Source organism: Lonchura striata, chromosome Z (assembly GCF_050655825.1).
Source record: "Lonchura striata isolate lonStrDom1 chromosome Z, ASM5065582v1, whole genome shotgun sequence".
NCBI classification, from domain to species: Eukaryota; Metazoa; Chordata; class Aves; order Passeriformes; family Estrildidae; genus Lonchura; species Lonchura striata.
In genome coordinates, this window is record NC_140740.1 from 26653437 (window position 1) to 26672793 (window position 19357).

Consider the following 19357-nt stretch of genomic DNA (forward strand, 5'->3'; position numbering starts at 1 on the left):
CCACAGACAAAGCAGGACGGCAGGTCACAGCCCACATGCCTGATGCTGCCTGCTGTGGATACAAGAGAGGTTGCACCTGCCCTGAACACCAGGGAAAATTACTGGGGGCAGAGATGTATCTCCTGAGCAAAGTACAAGGAGGGCTACCTGGTGAGAAACAGGCTCTGGGTCCAGGCAGGTCATGAAGGATAGGCCCGTGCTGCTACCTGGGGAGATCTTTAGGAGTGGAGTACCTGTTGGGAAGTGCCCGAGCACGCGTTTGCTCTTGAGCAAGAAGCAGGACCAGCTGGTGCGTGGGAATGAGTAAAATGGCTCAGGATATGGGACAGGGCTGTCACATGAACAGAAGGGTTGTGCTGGTACTCTGGGGATTGCGAATTCACAAGTGCTTTTGTAAACTTTAGTCCAAACTGACTGTGGGTAAGAAAAAAGACAGGGCTGGCTGTGCTCGTGTTTTGCACAAGTCCTGGTAGTAATACGTGTGGGTACTCTGGCAGGCTGTGTCCCACCTGTGGCAGCCTGCACAGCTGGCCTTGTCCATGTCCTTTGCACACTTGTTTCTACTGCAGGTATCAGCTTCTGAAAATCAGTAAAGACAGTTATTTTTCTCTTTCCTCATATGCTTATGCTTTATCTATCTCCTCTTTCCTACCTGCTATTTATGTTTTATTTGCCCAACCAACCACACTGCTTCCGCAGCCTTCGCTGTATTCCTCCGCACCCGCGGAGACAACGCCGAGCCGCCGCGGGCTCCGCCGCCGCCTGGGGCAGCCCCGGCCCCGGGAGCGGCGCTGCCGCTGCCGCCACCCGCTGCGCCGCGGAGAGCGAACCGCCGCGGCAGCCACCGCGGAACCCAGCTCCCTCCGGGCCAGCCCCGCCGGCGAGCACTCACAGCCGGCCGAGGCCCCGCCCCGGCCCCCGCCCCGGAACGGCGTCAATGCGCGGGGCCCGGATGTGACGGCGGCGGCCGCGGCCTCTCTCGCGGCAGATCCCGGCCCGGCTCCGCGCCCGCGGGCCGCCGTTCCCGTGGCAACGCCGCCAGGATGGCGGACCCCTCCCGGCGCCCGGGCCGCCGCCGCCCGCCCGGGGAGGAGCGGCGGGAGCCGGCCGGCGCCGGGCGCTGCCGGACGCGCCACAGGCTGAAGGCGGCCCTGGCCCTCACGGGAGGCGAGGGCCCGGCGGCGGTGAGTGCGGGCCCGGGGCGGCGGCGCGCCGGTGCTCTCCGCGCTGCCCGGCGGCTCCCGGGGCGGGCGGCCGGGACCCACTCACCCCGCGGGTGCTCCGGCGCTTCCCGCGGCCCGGGCCGTGCCCTTGGCACCCCAGCGCTGCTGCTGCCCCATCCCCCGGCGTCCTGCCGGCGGGAAAGGCCTGTCAGGCTACAAAACATAGGCTAATGGATTTTGAAGTAGGGCGGTAACTTATTTTCAGTGGATTGTAATGCCTTAGGGTAACGCCAAAACTTAAAATGGCATTTAAATAGATAGATTTTTTTTGTTGACCGTATTTGACTTCTCTCATGATTTCACCTCAGCCAGCTGCCAAGCACCAGGCAATCACTCACACACTCCCTGACCACTGAGATCAGGGAGAAAAACGAAATTGTAAAAGGTGAAAAACTCAACAGTTGAGATAAAGACAGTTAAATAAGGACACCAAAAGCCATACAAAACAAAGGATTAATGCACTGCTTCCAATGGGCATGCAGGTGTTCAGCCATCTCCAGGAGAGCAGGGCCCTGTGATGTGTGATGGTGATTTGAGCAGACAAGCATCATCACTCCAAATGGCTGAGCTTTCCTCCTTCTTTCGCCCATGTTATATATTGAGGATATCACATGGTCTGGAAATTCCTTTGGTCAGTTTGGATCACCTGTCCCAGCTGTGTCTCCTCCCAACCTCCCACACCCCACCAACTTCCTCACCAGTGTGGAAGTACAAAAAATTCTGTGTAAGCCCTGCTCACCAATAACAAAAACATCTCTGTATTACCAACACTGTGTTCTAACACAAATCCAAAGCTCAGCCCCAGACGAGTCACCGTGAAGGAAAATTTACTACCTCAGGCAAAACCAGCATAACAAGCTGACTATATAAAAGGCAGTGTGTACTTGAGCATGACATCTACTTCAGTCTTGAAAACAAATACTTATTTTGGGAGGAACACATCCCTGGAGATTGTCTTATCCAACAAGCTGTGTGTGTCCAGCATGAATACCCAGTAAAGAGGGGCAGACTGTACAGGAACAGAACAGGTCCAGCAGAACTTGGAAGGTGATAACATAGTTCAAGTCCAATTACTTCTTTTGGCTGGTTTGTTTTACTGTTCAGAATTAACTGTTCTCATACTTTTCATACATAAATGTTAGATTTTTTTAGCTGTGTTTTGGAGGATACCATGTAAATCATAAATTTACTGACCACATCAAAGGAATTATTTAAGAGTGGGGAAGAAGACAGGTCTGCCTATGCCAGCATCATTAGAGTGCTGTGTAAAACTTGAAGCACTGAAGAACTAGATCTCACTGTGAAGAGAAGTCAAACAAAGTAGTTAGGCTATGTTGCCTCTTTGTTCAGCATTCTTTCAGAGCCACTGCTGGGTTTTGCCACTGTAAAAGCAGTTGTTATGGGTTTCTGCATCTAGATATTTGCCTCCTTGTGATAGCAATGATCTTCTGTCTCTGTCTTTCTAGAATATGACATCAGATAAGGAGTTTGCAGAAAATAGCAATTTTTCACCAAAAGCCAGCACCAGTAAGCTGCCGACAGATGCGTCTCCCGACTCCAAATGCCCCATCTGCCTGGACAGATTTGACAACGTTGCGTATCTCGACCGCTGCTTGCATAGGTTCTGCTTCCGCTGCGTCCAAGAATGGTCAAAAAACAAAGCAGAATGCCCGCTCTGCAAGCAGCCCTTTTTTTCCATTTTCCATACGATTCGTGCTGAAGATGACTTCAAGGAGTACATACTCAGCCCTTTAGAAACAAGCTCTTTTGCCAGCCCCGATGGCCGGAGGTTTCGTTATCGCACTACCTTAACGAGGGAACGCCGCATGCGCGGTTCCCCTTCCCGAAGGATGCTGTCCCCTCCGGATAACGGGATGTTGTTTGAAGGGCTGTCGAGCGAGCCAGCGCGGCACAGACACAGAGAGATTCAGCAGATGATCAGGAGGCTGGCCTCCAGGAGAAAGGCTAGCGCGGAGGGCAGATCTCTGCGGCAGATTCAGGAGGAGGACATGATCAGCTTCCGCAGGGCTCTGTACCGCACCGGCGTGCGCATCCGCAGCATTCAGGACGGCGGCCGGTACCGAGAGATCTCGGCAGAGTTCTTCCGCCGCAACCCCGCTTGCCTTCACCGCTTGGTTCCTTGGCTGAAGCGAGAACTCACAGTCCTCTTTGGTGCCCACGGGTCCCTGATCAATATCGTGCAGCACATAATCATGAGTAACGTAACCAGGTACGATCTGGAAAGTCAGGCCTTTGCTGATGATTTAAAGCCATTTTTGCTGAATCGGACAGAACACTTCCTGCACGAATTCATCAGTTTTGCTCGTTGTCCTTTTAACTTAGAAGCCTACGATCAACACGCCAATTATGACTGTCCTGCACCATCGTATGAGGAAGGAAGCCACTCAGACTCATCCATTATTACAATCTCTCCAGATGTGGCGTACCCGCAAGGACCCGATAATAGTTTGTCTGTACCTGGTCTTGGTCAGGCCCCGTGGGATGATGAAACTCCGGGGCCTTCCTATTCCGTTTCAGAAGAGGCTCGTGCCACCATAGCTTCTCCTCTGGAGTCATCAGAAAGTTCAGATGAGGACTCTGCTTCAGGGAGCCAAAGAACCAAGGTGCAGACTGAGTTACAGGCTAATGCTGACTCAAACGACAGTGGCTCTTCCTCAGACAACTGTGTCATTGTTGGGTACGTTAAGCCATTAGCTGAGAGGACACCAGAGGTGGTTGAGCTGTCCTCTGACTCTGAGGAGTCCATCAAGGAAGAGAAAAGGGAAGATGTCAAGAAGCAGCAACCGGTCCAGTGTCACAGCTGGAGTGACAGTGAACCAAGCAGGAGCTTCTCACCACATTCCCCAACCTATAGGGAGGATGTAGGAAGTTGTAGAAGCTGTTTATCTCCTGCAGTCGAGAAGATGGAGTCAAAAGAGGATGAAAAGAGCAAATGTAAAAGAAAAGATCTGCCTCCACAGGACTTGAATTGGAGCCCCTCTCCAGGGAGTGACACAGTATGTTCCCCTTGGAATCACAGATTGTTTAAAAAGGGAAAGTCTAGAAGCCCACAGTCCTCTTCATGGGACAGTCGAGGCAGTCGTGGCCATCGGTCTAGAAGGGAGCACTGTAGCAAAAGCCAACTTAATAGGAGACGATCGAGAAGCAGAGATACTAGCAAACATAGGAGTAAAAGAAGCAGCAGAAGATCAAGGGCTCATGACACCAGAGCTTCTCTGAAAAGCCAAAGAGGCTCTCTAAGTGGTGAGAGCACTCCATCCAGAGAAGTGAGCAGATCACGTTCACGCAGCAAAGGCCACAGTAAAAGGAGATCAAGAAGCAGAGACAGTGATCGCTATTATGTAAGAGACAGTTATCAAAGTAGACACCAGTGGGGTTCTGCTTTCTGTAGTCGAAAGGTGTTTGGAGACAGCTATGAATCCTCCAGTAGAAGGAGGACCCGATCTAACACACTTTACTCACGGCAATCTGCTAGTCCAGAGTACAGGATACGATCCTTTATTGAGAGGACAGATCTGCATAGCCAGAGGGGACTGCATGAGAGACACTATTACTGTTATGAAAGATGCAGGTCAAGGAGTCGGTCAAGCAACAGATCAAGGACTCCTTCTGGAGGAACTGACAGAATGAAAAGTGAAAAGCCTGGTGGAAAAAGGAAGTACAAAACTCGCCACCTGGAGAATGCATTCATGGAAAGCACAAGTCTAGAAAGAGAAAACGAGTCCAAGAAAACTTCCTCAAAACTTGGTGACTGCTGCAAAAATGAGGAAAGCCTGTCAGACAATCGTGCAAGCAGCGAGACAAAGCGTAAGAAAAGGAAGAAGAAAATGAGGAGTCCAAGTGTGGAGATAGTCTATGAAGGAAAAGCAACAGACACAACGAAGCATCTTAAAAAGAAAAAGAAAAAGCATAAGAAGAAACACCGGAAACATCACATGAGTAACTCAGTACATTCTTCTCCGGTGGTGATAACAATTGATAGTGATAGTAGCAAGGAGCCAGAAAGTACTGAATGGGACAGCAGTATTACATGGACAGGCACAACTCAAATAAATGAGAAGGAAACTGAGTCTCCATCTTCTTTTCTGAGGAGGACAGGAAGTGAGGAAACCGGAGGAGTAGACAAAAAGTATGGTATGCCTACCACAAGGGAAAACTTAGATGGTGGCATTAGAAATGCTGAGGTTAAACTTCAAGAAACAGCAGCTGATCAGATTGTTACCACAGTGAATACCAACAGTAACACCTCTCACACAGAAACTGTATCCAGTTATGTTCAGGAAGCACCAGCAGTGCCTTCCAGTCAACTGCCTTCCCCCAGGACTTCCTTCCTAGAGTGTCCAGAGAGAGAGCCATTGATACTGAGACTGCCAAAGAGACTTGTCAACAGAGCCTCGTGGTTTGATTTCCCAGAAGAAGAAATGTAGTAGGCTTTCCTTGGAACACTTGTTAAAACTGTGAATTTAACTACTTTCTTTTTCCCCTTGAAAACTAAAATGTCTGATAGGGTGTCTTTTAAAGATGTCTAGTAAATGTCTAAAACTTTTGAATGTGTATGCACTTTTAAGTCAAAGAAGATAGAATATTGTTAGTATGTAATTCTAAAAGTTTGTTAGAGGACTGTTTGGAAGTTTTAATTTCATAAAGCCATCCACAGAGTATTTCAAAGTTTTGTATAAACCAAACAACAGAAAAGGAGCCCAAAACAAGAGCCTTGAAATGCATTTTATGGGGATAGCTCTTCTTAGACTAGGAAAATGTTGTTTGGTTCATAAAAACGGATTCAGTCTGAATTCCAGCATCATGTTAATCTCTGATTTAAGCTGATACCTGCTGAAAAGCAGTCAGTGATTTCTACAGAAATTCTCGATGACTTTGAGTAATTTTAAGGTAAGCTATGTCAAAATCTGAATAAAGCAATAAGATTTTGTTGCTATTGTTTGTTTAAATGTATCTACATATGTACTGTGTGTTTTATAAATTGAGTTTTTTCTTTTGGTTTTGAGTGTCTCATCTATACAGGGCATTGGATATTTTTGTAGTCAGGAGTACTTCAAGTTGGAAGGGTTGTCTGGAGATCAGCTGATACAAGCCTTCACTGAAAGCAGGAACTTTGATCAGATTGCCTGTGGTTGGTTTGGTTTTGAGCTTTCCCAAAAGCTGGGTGGCTGCTCTGTCCTACCCTTTCTAACATAGTATTCCCTTGGGAAACATTTTTTTCAGATTTCTCCTTTTATTTCCCTTAGTGGTGCTTGTGCATTCTGCCTTGTGTTCTTTAGCTGTGCAGACTTCAAGAAGTCTTTTCCTCTTCTTTATATTCTACAGCTGCATAGTTGAAAAACATCTGTCTTGTCTAGCCTTGGCAATAAAACTCTCCCTCCTGACCTCCGTGAAATAACCAACATTTACCTGGCTCTGCACGTCCTAGATGTCCTGCTGCAGGTATGTGCAATGCACAGGGCTCTGGCAGGGTTTTGTTTTCCAAGTTTGGCCCTTCTCTGTGTGCACAGCAGTAATTCTGAGGGTGAATGAGGAGGATACCTTCTCTGTCTCTCCTGCATTACATCCAGTAGTTTTATGGGTCTGACCTTGGCTGGTTGCTTGCCAGGTAGTCACCAAGCTGCTCTGTCACTTTCCTTTCTCTGCAGGATGGGGGAGAAAGTAAAATAGGACAGCTGGGCAAGGACAAGGTAGAGTACTATCACTAGCCAGAGAGAGTTGGGTACAATTAATATTGCCAATGAAAAATTGAGAAGGGGGATAAGAAACAAAGGCAAATCTGAAACTAATTTCCTCTCCCTTCTCAACTTCACTCTTTCATACAGGCTTTTCTACCTCTTCCTCCCTAGCTGTGCAGAAGTATGGGGAATGGGTAGTGTGTTCAGTCTGTCACATTCTTGCTGCTTCTTACTCCTTACACTGTTTTTCTGCTCTACTGGGCCCTTTCTACAGGTGTGCAGTGCTTGTGAAACAGGTTGCTCCAGCTGCCAGGAAACCTGTGCCTGTATATGCTCCTAAGCACAGGCTTCAGCTCCTGACAGGAGCCTGTTCCTGTGTGAGATCTCCATGAGCTGTAGCTTCCATCAGGGCATCTCTATCTGCTTCAGAGTGGGGCTTTTCCACAGCCTGCAGGTGGTTCTCTGCTCCACTGTGGTTATCCAGGGGTTGAAGGGGATAGCTTTTCTCACCATGGTCTTCATCACCTGGAAGTGCTCCAGCTGTGGAGAAGGGCTGCTCCTGCCCAACCAGTTGGCACAGGTTGGCTGAGGTTGACAGAGAATCAGGAATGGTGACAGACAGTCACCTCTACTCTTGTCCCTGAGAGTGTCTCTGGGCTGCAGGGGTCAGGTTGGTCCCTACCGTGGGGTTAGGTTTCAGAGATGTCAGAAGGAGCCAGGACACAGGAGGCCTGGGGCCACGTGGTGTGAACTATAGTGGTGGGCTTGCCATGGTCCATTCTGGCTATTGGTTGCTAAGAGCTCTCTGGCTTCTCCAGGGAATGAATGTAATGGCTCCCTTAGTTCTGTTTAGCCCTGACAGCCTCTCCAAGTTCTCCTAGAGGGCAGGGGCTCAGGGCCTAGGGTGTCCTTGGCAGATGGCTCAGGGCTTGCTGCTGCAAGTGCCTTTGACTGGAAGCCTTGGTCCATTCAGAGAGCTGGGATATCCTTGGCATAAGTGGGACTTCTCCTACACCCAGAGTGCTGGGGTGGAGGGTACCAGCTATTGAGGAGAGGGCAGGGCAAGGTGGAGCTGTTGCACTAAATAGAAGGGGGAGGTTTAATACAGCCCTTACAGTTGGTGATGTTGTGGTTGGGAATCTCTGGGTGAGGATGAAGGTGTGGAAGACAAAACAGATGTGGTGGGTGTCTTCTCTCAGTTGCCCAGCCAGGATGCCAATACTGAGAAATTAATTTAACAGGCAATTAGGAGAAATCTCTGGATCAGCAGCCTTTGTACTTATGGCAGATTTCAACTTTCTAGAGACCAGCTGGAAACACCATCCTGCTGTGGTGAGCAGATTTGAAAAATTCCTACAGCTTGTAAGAGAGAACTTTATATTGTAACTACTCAGAGAGGCAACTAGGAAAGATGCCCTAGACTTGCTGGGTTAGAATGGAGAAGGCCTGGTGGGAGATGGCAAGGTCTTTGCTATAGTGATTAGGAAGTGGTTCAGCTTAAAAATGTCAGCGCAATGAGAAAAAAGAACTGCAGGGTTGCTTCTCTATTTTGAGAAAGCAAACATTGCACCACCCAGGAGTCCCCTGGGAATCTGCTCTTGAGGTCTCAGGAGCTGCATGTTGCATGGGATCACTGCAAACACTAGAAAAGAGCAAGCTGCTGAAAAACATTCTCAATACTTCAAAGACATTTACAGTGTGGGACACCTCATTTGGTTGTTTTTCATGACAGTCATTACTAGGAAATTGTCATTAAAATGTGAAGGGTGTCTAGCGAGTACAACTGAGGAAAACAAGTGTGCTACAGGCAGCTGTTGCTTTCCAGTGCTGCTTTGTGTAAATTGGCTCATCACTCCCACTGCACCTACCTGCATAGTGTGAGTAAGCAGCGTGACTTGGTGCCAGCTGCTACTAAGAATTCTACTTGCGCAGAGAAAACATTGTGGCTTAGCCCCAGCTGGTAACTACCATGCAGTTGCTTACTCAAAACACCCTACCCCAGTGGGGTGGGGAGGAGAACTGGGGGGAAAAAGAAAAGTGAAACATTTTTGTTAGCAGTTTAATTATTGAACTGGAGTAAAATGCAATAGTAGTATTAGTAATAGTAATAAAAAGGGGAGAGAGTGAGAGAACTAAAGAAATGTAAGTAATGTAAAGTATAGTTGCTCACCACTTGCTGGCCAATGGCAAACCCAGATAGGCCCTCTTCTGGATAAGTCCCCCAGTTTATATACTGTGTGTGACATTGTCTTTTGTGGAACATCTATTTGACCAGTTTGAGTCCCCTGTTTTGCCCGTGCTCCTCTTCACCTTTTTGTATGCTTCCTCACTGGCAGAGCATGAGCCGCTGAAGAGTCCTTAGCTCAGAGTAAGTACTCTTAGCAGCAACCAAACCATCAGCATATTATCAGCATCATTCTCATACTGAATCTAAACACAGTGCTGTACCTGCTTCTAAAAAATACCTACTCAAATTCCAGCCAAAACCAGGACAAGGACTGAGCTGAACTAATCGCTCAGGGTAGGAAATGAGATTTATCAATCCTCTTCTAAAGTTCCCCTGGCATAATTTTGTAGGCTTAGACAAGACTTCAGCCAGCAGTTGTGTTTGGTTTAGCAACCCACATAACCTTATCCAAGGCTATTTAACTTTCCCTGGATATTCTGCCTGTTTTCCAGGTGCCTTTTGAGAAGAAGGTGCCTAATCTACCAGACCTGGCATGTAAAGCCCTGGACTCTCTAGATGTGTTTCTTTATTTTTTTTTTATTCCCTGAGACAGGCACATGGGAGAAACACAGTGTTCTCAGAAGGCTAAACAAAGTTTTTCAGGCAAATTTTAGAAAATAAGGGTACCTGGCAAATTTTTAAAAATTCAATCGACATAAAGCATTTCATAGGGCATTGACTTAGTAAACTATAACCCATTCAATTTTAAGTTAGCCAGATTTCAAGAAGAATTTAGGGAGAGGGTGTTTGTGCAACTGCTTTTGTCTGCTTTAGCCTCCTGGAGCCCTCCCTTTCACATAGGGCTTCTGGTGTGCCAGTGGCTGATAACCATTCTGGAGCTGGACTAGAGGCTCCAGGGAGATGGGAAATGGAGAAGTGCAATATCCCACTTTTTGCAGAGCTTTCATTGCCATCCTGCTGCACATGTACACACTTAGTTGTTTTGAGCAAGTAATGATTTTCTCCAGTCTCTTACACTGGAGTCACTTGAAATCTCAGGTGACAAAATGAGAGCAGATGAACCCACCAGAGTTATCTTGCTGTACATGCATGCAGAACTTACTCAAATAGGCCTGGGATGTATTTTGCGGTTCATCCTGTCAAAAATACGTAATAACCCAGGGTGCTCTGCATGGGCCTCCTCCTTTAGTACCCACCTGCTCTGCTTCAAATGAGATTCTAAGGTTCATCACATTGAAGTGAAACTGCAGGGATGAAGCATGTTTCTGTCTCCAGAAACTGGACCAGAATCCAAAAGGTGGCTGCAGAAAATGTTGCTGCTACCATGATGCATATCCATTGAACATTTTACTGGTAGGGAAATCATCAGCAGTGCCACAGATGCTCAGTGCCTCAGTTTCCAGACGTTTCAAGTGTCAGTTTCCAGCAAGCTGAAATGGTCTGCAGTTTAACAGGCTTCGTGGCCTTTGCCATGGAGTGACAGAAGATCTGGAAACATCCCAAGCCTAGTTAGGCAAACTGCTCATCTAGGTATGTTGTCAGTGGTCTCCAAAAGGGGAACTACATTTAACTGAAGCAAGCCTTTTGTTATTAGCAAGGGTTGAGGAAAAGTCCCCTCTTAGGATGCTTTGGAATGCTGAGTCCTGAAGAATTCCAAGGTGTGGAATGACCAACTGCACATCTAAGTTAGTCTTTATCCTGATGAATAACATAGGAACCAGCATGTGTGGCAATAATACCATTTATCTTTAAAAAACCTGTAGCCATTAGAGATCAGATACTCATCCAGTGTGTTATGCACAGAAGTCACAACTAAGTGACAAGCTGCTGTCCAAGGCATTGAGATGAACAAGTGCATAGGGGAAAAGACATGCAGAGCATAATTTTTAAAAGATCATTCACCTTGTTAGTGTAGCTGAACTGGTAAATTTAATTCTCAGCAAATCATGAGGCAGGTCACACAGCTCCTCCAAAGCAGAAGGCTTTGTGCCTTGAAGTCATAGCAGTTTCTTGTCCATTAACTGAAGAGTCAAAAATGAACATACATACATGCACATGTATGTGTACGCTCACCTGCATGCACTATGTTTATGGGGAGAGAGGGAGAGAGAGTAGGGGGGAGAGCACGAGTAAGCTGACAGATGCCTCTTGTACCCTGGGAGAGGAGAAACACAAAAGCAAATACTGTGCATCTCCTGCATGCACGCCTATTTTATTTGGATATATGAAAGAAGGAAAGAAACCCCAAACAACAAACCACTGGATGGATTGGTGTCCCATATGATTTATGAACTACTAAATTTAGTAAAGTAATTTTACTCTTGCTGGTGTATTGCAGGTTCTTGTGCAAGAGTCAGTAAGAAAAAAAAAAAGTAAGTTACTTTCTCTGTGAGAGGATGTACAAGTAGCATAAAATAGGTTCAATTAATCTTTTCGTCTACTGAATTTACTCTGGATAAACAAAGCATTTATCAGATTGTATGTCTTAGAAAGATAATCAGCCTTATAAACTGCTTCACAGTTCTGCTTTTCTCATTATTGTATTTCAGATAGTTTTCTGAATGGGAAAATTGTTCAAGCAAAATGTTAAATACCATTCCTCTGTCATTTTTTTGCATAGATCTGGCAGCATCCTTCTGAATCTCAAGATATGTAGTCATTATAAAGCTTGTATTGAACTGTTCATCTTTTTTTGCTCTTTTTATCAGGTAGTCTTCTTTTGTGGCGGGTAATTTCCAGAACTCCTGCTTCACTTGCTATAGGAATCACACAGATGATTAAATACAGAGGATCTCAAGCTAGTGATTGAGCTGTGTTCAGGTAACATGTACAGGCAACCTCTACTGCTTTACCTGTAGCTATAGATGTTCTGTCATGACAAAAACCTGTGCTCTAAACCACATCACCAAGATCATTACAGAAGAAACCTGTAATTTTAGGCTGAGGCATTGATGAGTGGAAACAGATTTTATCAATCCCTTTATATTGTTCATTTTTTCAAGAAGGAAAAAGGAAATTTCTACATTTCTCATAGTAACTTAATGCAGAGATAACTCAGTAGGATTCTTTGACTTTTGCTATGAATAATGTCATAGTAAACAATTGGATTAAATACTCCCAAGTTAAAAAAAAAAAAAAAGAAAGGGAATAAAAAAGGGGAAAAAATAAAATAAACTGCTGTCTTTTAGCACAGGCCTATTGATTGCTACAGAGCAGTGTTGGAAGACAGTGTACAGTCAGAAATCAGCCTTGTGCAGGAAACAGCCAGCAGTGCAATGAAGATTGCCAAAGAACAAATTGCTGTCACAGAATACCCCTACCATGTCCCACAGGCCAAACAGGTGAATGATCTCACCTCCTGCACAGCACTAAGCAGATGTGTTGAAGTAGTATGCAGTACATTATCTGTGTTGTAACCATAGCTGCCAGAGATACTTTCTTATAAGAATGCCTTGTTGTCACCAATTAGAGAGTATAATGGTCAGTTCCAATTCCATCATAACTGAAGCTCATAAATAATAAATTTTGTCAATGATTAGTAACATCTCTACCAAATGGCTAACAGCCATAGTGCTGGCATTTTTCTTCTGATCTTTCTTCTCCTCTTTATTAATCCTTTTCTCCTTTTAGCACCTTTTCCATTTGTTCTGCAGGTTCCCTGAACATCTCAGATATTTGATCAGAAAGGGCAATATGGGCAGAGTATGAATCTTGTGAAGTTAATGTCAGGGCCGTTAGGGCATTGCAATCTAGCCTTCTTCCCAGTTCTTGTCTGCCTACACTGATGTCCAGCTCTGGCACTGCACAGCCATTAGCCTGAGATTGTAGTGTTGGGGTGCCAGGGCTTCTCCATCACTTGTGGGCTGTGCGTCAGCTCAGCCCCACTGGTTTGTCCTTGTGCCCAGACTCCCAGTCCTCAGCCAAGCAACCAGCTATTGGCACTTGCTAGTATTTGGTGGAGGTACAAACTGGTTCAGTTTCCTGTTACCTTAAGCTTTGTGCTGCATGCCTTGAGTCTAGTTGTGTGCTGCCCTGTTTCCACATCTTGAAATATGACATTGCCAGTACCGCTTAGCAGTGATCTAACAGGAGAATCTGGAAAATTGTCAGAACAACTTTGTGTCAGCCCTGCCATGCTTTCAGGTTGACTAAAAAGGACAGGGAAGTAAATGTCTCTGCAATGGTGAACTTTCCTGCACAGTTTCTCTTCCCTGTTTTTCCATGGTCTTTCTTACTTTAACTTAAATTTATCCATGCTATGGCTCATTCACTTCTGAATGTACTTTTGCTCCATCTGCTCAGGCAGTTTGCTTTCCTTTTATTTATATTGAAGTACATAGATGTATCAGAAATACAGCTTTAATTGCTCTGCAACTCTCAGATTCTCTATGCATAAAAAGAGGGAGAGGGACCTTTTTATTTGAGCAGATCATAACAGGACAAGGGGCAATGGTTTTAACTGAGAGAGAGCTGTTTAATTTAGATATTATGGGGAAATTCTTTACTCAGATGGTGATGAGGCACTGTAACAGGTTGCCCAAAGAAGCTGTGTATATGCCATCCCTGAAAGTGGTTAAGGCCAGGTTAGATGGGGCCCTTAACAACCTGATCTAGTGAATGCCATTCCTGCCCATGTCAGGGGCATTGGAAGTAGGTGATCTTCAAGCACAAACCATTCTATGAAACTGAAGATTCAGAGTGAAGTTGAGAATAAGCAAAGTAATAATATCCCAACTGGTTATAATTTCTTTTTCATAATAGGATCCAAAGTGATATTTCTCAAGATTAAACTTTGCTAATATCTGTAGGCATTTGCTTTGCACAAGCTGTTTTTTGTAGGGGACTAAACAAATCAAATTTTCAGTCTTTTTTCTAAAGACAACTTTAAATCCAAATTTCATTCCTAATTAATAGAATTTCTCAAGAAGTATGCTATTTTCATACATGTATACACACTGGAAATATTGTAGAGATGAAGAAATTACCTTTTTTCCAGGAGAAGAGACACAAATGAGGATAGGGTAAGTAATTTTTCAGCCATCTGTCTTCTCAAAACACTCAAACAACATTCATACCTTGAGTTAAACCCCACAGCATCATACCTTCTAGACGTGAAAATAAGAAAGCATGGACAAAATTTGGCCAATATTCTCTGTCTGACTCTAACTCTATACAATACTATGCATACAAGCAACATTTAGGTTTCTTCTGAAGATCTGTTGAAGTGGAAACTCCTTTGGCAGCCTTGCAGCTTTTATGGCTCCAGGGTAAGTCTTGTGAAAAATGTAGCATATAGAAGAGAATCAGAAAACTTCATAATGTTAACAGGACATTTGAACAGCAGTATAACTTTTGAGCTGAATCTTTTTTTTTTTTTTTTGTGAAACAACTGCTTCTTTGAATTTTCACTGAATGCCATATAAGTGAGCATTTGCATGTATAAGGTTATATCAGACATAGTGAAATAGACTTACAGACTTTCTGATGAAGTCTATCAGATTTACTAGTGAATTATTTTATTTCTGCAGACTTTGTGAACTATCTTATAGAATGGCATTTCTGTATATACAGAATTTGTGAGCAGCTTAATACACAGGAATAAAAATGAAATATATTCTAAATGTCCTTCAGGTACTTCTTTTAAAGTCAAGACAGAGAGTTAGTTTTCCTAAGACATGAGTTAGAGTGGAGACAATTCTAGATAAGCCACTCCTGAATTAGATCTTATGGGAATGTTAGGAATATTTGTTTTATTTTAGCACATTTTAGAGATCTCAAAAATGCATTATTTTTCTAATTTTCTCTTCTGGACTCTTGACTCCAGACTCCCTGTCATATTAATGAGAAAAACTCAAAATTTTAATGACAGCTGTTACTGTGACCTGAAAAGAGCTTTGTGCAAGGTGGAAGTACTGAGGGTGCTGTCAGCCTTCCTGGGGCATGAATATAAGAGCCAGTGGTACCCTGTGCATCATTAGAAATATCAACACTTGTCTTCATCTACAGAAAGATGAAGAACTACAGAAAGACCCAACAACTTTTGGTGTTCTCTACTGAATGTGGGAAGTACATTAGGTCAGACAATTATTTTCCCTCTCTTTGTCTGCCTGAGCTGGGCTTTTGCCTGGCTTCGGGGTCCAGGAAAAAAAAAAAAAAAAGAGCATGCAGAGAACCTTAAACCCTTTGGTTGCATCTTTTAATAGCACTTTATGATTTCTTCCTGTTGTATTTCTTTTAAGTTTAGGATTAGAAAAGGATATTGAAAGGCCATTTTCTTGAATTGTGGAATTTCACTGAATTTTTGGAAGGAATTTTCTTCTCTTGAAGTATCTTGTGTGATGTTTACACAGCACAAGATTAAAATGTTTCCTCTATCCTCACACTTCCTTCTTCTGGATGAAAACAGACATAATTGTTTGACTATCTTTATATGCAGCTTTTATTTCTATCTCTTTTTCTTAAGTCTTCTCATATTTCCTGGTTCCAGTACAGCCTCTGTATGACTAATTGATCCATCTTCATTAGGCTGTCATCTGAGTAAATGATTGTCACAATGTATAAATACAGTGTTTACTGAAAAAATAGGATTTTAAGTATTGTGCACTTTCAATTTATAATTATGGTTTTTTGTTATGAACTGTACTAATCTTTAATCTGTTTCATTGCTGTTTCATAAAAAACAGATCTGTGAGTTTACCTCCAGTACTGTTTGGACCTCCTTGCTTCAGTCTCTGGCTATTATTAGTGCACTATCTCACTACTCAAGTATGTGGCTAGTGAATTCTGGAAAATTCGTTGTCTGGGATATTGTTGATATCTTTCAAATACACTCTGCATGCTTTTGACTGTACTGGTTTGCACACTTCCAGATTTTTTTTAGAAGTATTTTGAGTTTTGGCTAAGATCTTCATGGTTATGGACTAATTTCTGATGGATTTGGCCTTTGAGGTGCTGAAGTCATGAGCAGAGCCAGCCAGAGGCTGCCTGAAAGTTCCAGAAACTTCTTACTGGCAAATCTGTTTCCCAGCAAGAAATTTCCAGGTTAGTGGTTTCCATACATTTGAGCAAAATAGTGCTTTTTTGCATGGTCTATGTCTGTCTGAGCACTTCACCTATGCAGTGATAGCTGAAGTACCTCTTTTTTTGCCAACGGAGTATGTATCTAATACTGGCTTTTTTCCCCCAGCCTATCCACACCTCCACTGGGAGTGTTTACACTGTGCTCTCAAGCACATGCTGTTACTCTTGGGGTGTCCTGTGCAAGGCCAGATGTTGGATTTGATGATCCTGGAGTGTCCCTTCCAACTCAGGGTATTCTATGACTCTCTGACTCCAAACCCACACCTCACAGTACAGGAAATGAGAACAGTGATCTGATTTCTTGGCCAAGCCCTGACAGACTGCCTTCAGAAGGAGAAGCTGGGAAACTGATTTTTAAGAGTGACTCAGTAGCATCATCTGCAGCCCACCCCTGACTCAAAACTACCAATCAACCTGTACTGAATCAGGAAGAAATCTACATCCCAAATTTCCTGCATGTAAGTAAGTTCATGTCTCCTCCGCAACCTTGTGTGGATGATAAAGCTATGATTTGCCTCTATCCCCAAAACTGCAACACTACTTACATTGCAGCTTTAAGGAGTTTTTAATTATTTTGAAAATGGTCTTTCTAGTTCTGATCACTCTTAAAAATGTTGCCAAGCAAGAGTATAATCTATTAAAAAGTCAGTCCACCAGCCTTTGTTGCTCAGCCTTTGCTACCAATCTGTTACGCTTGTCATAATAAGTTGACAGATTGTTACAATAAATGGCACAAATTTAGGGTGTTGTTTTGTTTAGCCTTTGTATGAAACACAGTTTAGTAGAGAAATATAAAGTATAGCAAATGAATTCTGAAAGAGAGTAGTTAAAAATTGTTAGAATAATATTTTCTACTATTTTTTGTTTACTTGGGGGACTGCAAATTACTGCAAGTGGTTGTGACTACTGAGGAAGTAAATATTGATAAGGAACTTATTGCCTGAAAGCAAACTAGGAATGTGAATATTTCATTTACTTACTCAAATTACTTAATTGGTAATTACTACTCATAAGCAAGTTCAGATAGTGCAGCCTGCCCAATATTCAGCCCATAAGAGGAAGCAAAGCTGTTCTTTTCCAAGAAATGAAAATGCCCAGACACTGGTATATTTTTTAATAGATATTCCTGTTCGGTCTGATTCTCCACAGAGATCTGATATTTTTCTTTCCCTTCTTTTTTTTCATCCTGGAGAAATCTCTGGGCAGAGATGTAACTTTGTTGTCACTCCTCTTACAGACACTAATGCGTCAATGGCCCTTTAAAAGTTGTGCTACCATGTATCCAACCATATGTGTCAACCGACTCCACTGCCATCTCTTGGGAATTTTGACTCGTGGCATAGTTAAAACCAAACCAGGTGCTCAGGACTCCGAGGCTTCCCCAGTACCTCCCAAGAAAATCTTTGTCACCTCCAGACTTACTGGGGTTTCACCAGATGAGCCATCACAGGAGCTCATCTGGAAATTTCATCTCTGCAAGCTCACCATCGCACTGGTTCCCATCAACCTTAAACGCCGCCCTGAGCTCGTGGTTTGTCTGACTCGCACCGACCTGAGACCACCTGCAGAGCCCTTGGAGAGAGCAGCAGCTGCACAGCTTCAGAGCAGCACACCAAGCTAACAACCCATCAGGTAGGGAAAGAATTTCTATCCTTCCTTTTCCAACGGGTCGTGGAAATTGACCCTTTGAAGTATTTTATGGCAGTGCTCTATCATGGGTAGATCTCAAGTGAGAGTCAGGTTGAAAGTGTCAAGTCTCCTAGGAAGAGGGACCTTAAATGTGAAAATTTTTTTGTTGAATTTTCCTGTCCTTGCTGCAGATTTGGTGGGTGTTCTGGTCATTTTCCAGACAGTCTCTTTGCTGAAGTGTAAGGGCAGGGTGAAAAATACTGCCTGACAAGTGTCAGTGTAGGTGAACTCCCTTCTTCCTTTGAATGAAGCTAAACTTCAGTGACAGGCTATTGCAATGTTTAAGACTGTTTGCCCTGCAAATCAAGCCGTGCCATTAAAATGAGCTCTGTGTGCCCCAGAACAGCTGCAGCTGCAGAATACAGCCTCACCCACAAGGCTGTTTTTAGAATAAATTCACTGTATAATTTCAATGTGTGTGTCTGAAGACCTGGGTTCTCCCTGGGCGAATGCACTTTCTGTGGTCTTTTGTGATGAGAAACCCAAAGTAGCCAAATCCAAAAGCAGCTGGGAGATAGGAAAGGCTGTGATTTTGATTATTCCTTTGGAACAGAGGGGGAAAACCTAGCAGTTGGGTTAAAGACCAATAGTGACCCAGCCTTCCCTTTGTTTCCTTTTTGCTTCCGTCACTGCTGCACAGCTTCCTTATGCCAGAACCTCACTGCTGCTTCACCGGAGGATTCAGAGCTGCCTACAGGCCTTTCCAGGAGAAGTCCAAGTCCTCAAGAGCATGACGCTTTCTGAGCACCTCCCAAGCAAGTGTTTCTTTCTACAAGAAGATCATCTGAGTGGCTTGGGGTGCTGATGTTCATTGAATAGGAAGTACTCAGCACTATAATGTTGTTCTTACTATTCAGCACAGACTCATATTTTAGTATATTACTCACACTTTATTCTGAATGCTGATCCTGAGATCAGCTCAGCCTGTTAGATCCTGCTGCTAAAAACATCAAGGTTGTGGGTACAGTCCCTGTATGGGCCAAAAGTGGAATTTGATGATCCTTATAGGTCCCTTCCAACATAATATTCTGTGATGCTGTGGCCTACTAATTTCTGTGTGAAACTCAGGTGTTTGTCACCCACTACATTGTCTTAATGTGCTCCTACAAACACTCCACAATGTAAAGGAGCATCATGATTGCTTTGCTTTTACTGATGATAAATGAAAGCATGGAAGTCAAACGTTGTGATGACAAACTTTTTCAAGTCAGTACAATGTGATTTTTTAAGTTTTCAGGACAGAATTTCAAGTTACTGAAGTTTAATTGTGAAATCTCAACATGTATGTGAACTGGGATGCTCAGGGTTAGAAGTAACATGCAAATAATTCATGAAAGTTTTGGCTTGGAGCTCTGGGTTTTGGGTCATTCTGTTTGGTTTGTTTGCAGGAGTTTGTCTAGACTGACCTATAAAAATTTCAGTAAGACTTTGTGCAATGAAAATTAAATTCTCAAGGATATGTTTCATGTGTTTTAATT

The 19357-nt window shown here is 43.9% G+C and overlaps 1 protein-coding gene and 1 long non-coding RNA gene across 6 annotated transcripts in view; one reads left to right on the plus strand and one right to left on the minus strand.

Annotated features, from left to right (window-relative positions):
* Nucleotides 1–19357, minus strand: part of LOC146763741 (uncharacterized) — a 59492-nt gene that overhangs the window by 9396 nt on the left and 30739 nt on the right. The gene's annotated exons all lie outside the window — the stretch shown is intronic.
* LOC110467772 (E3 ubiquitin-protein ligase Topors-like) lies at nucleotides 1029–19338 on the plus strand. 5 transcript variants are annotated; one of them, XR_014951460.1, is made up of 7 exons: nucleotides 1029–1184; nucleotides 2690–6134; nucleotides 6570–6686; nucleotides 11819–16151; nucleotides 16297–16648; nucleotides 17428–17822; nucleotides 18520–19338. XR_014951460.1 is itself a non-coding variant. In XM_021525008.4 (2 exons), exons 1-2 carry the CDS (start codon nucleotides 1044–1046, stop codon nucleotides 5669–5671), a joined length of 3123 nt encoding a protein of 1040 aa, XP_021380683.3. In that variant the 5' UTR covers nucleotides 1029–1043; the 3' UTR covers nucleotides 5672–6197. The 5 variants fall into 5 exon arrangements, 2 of the variants coding, with proteins under 2 accessions (XP_021380683.3, XP_085423411.1); XR_014951459.1 differs by having other exon boundaries at nucleotides 6570–16151; XR_002464914.3 differs by lacking the exon at nucleotides 6570–6686.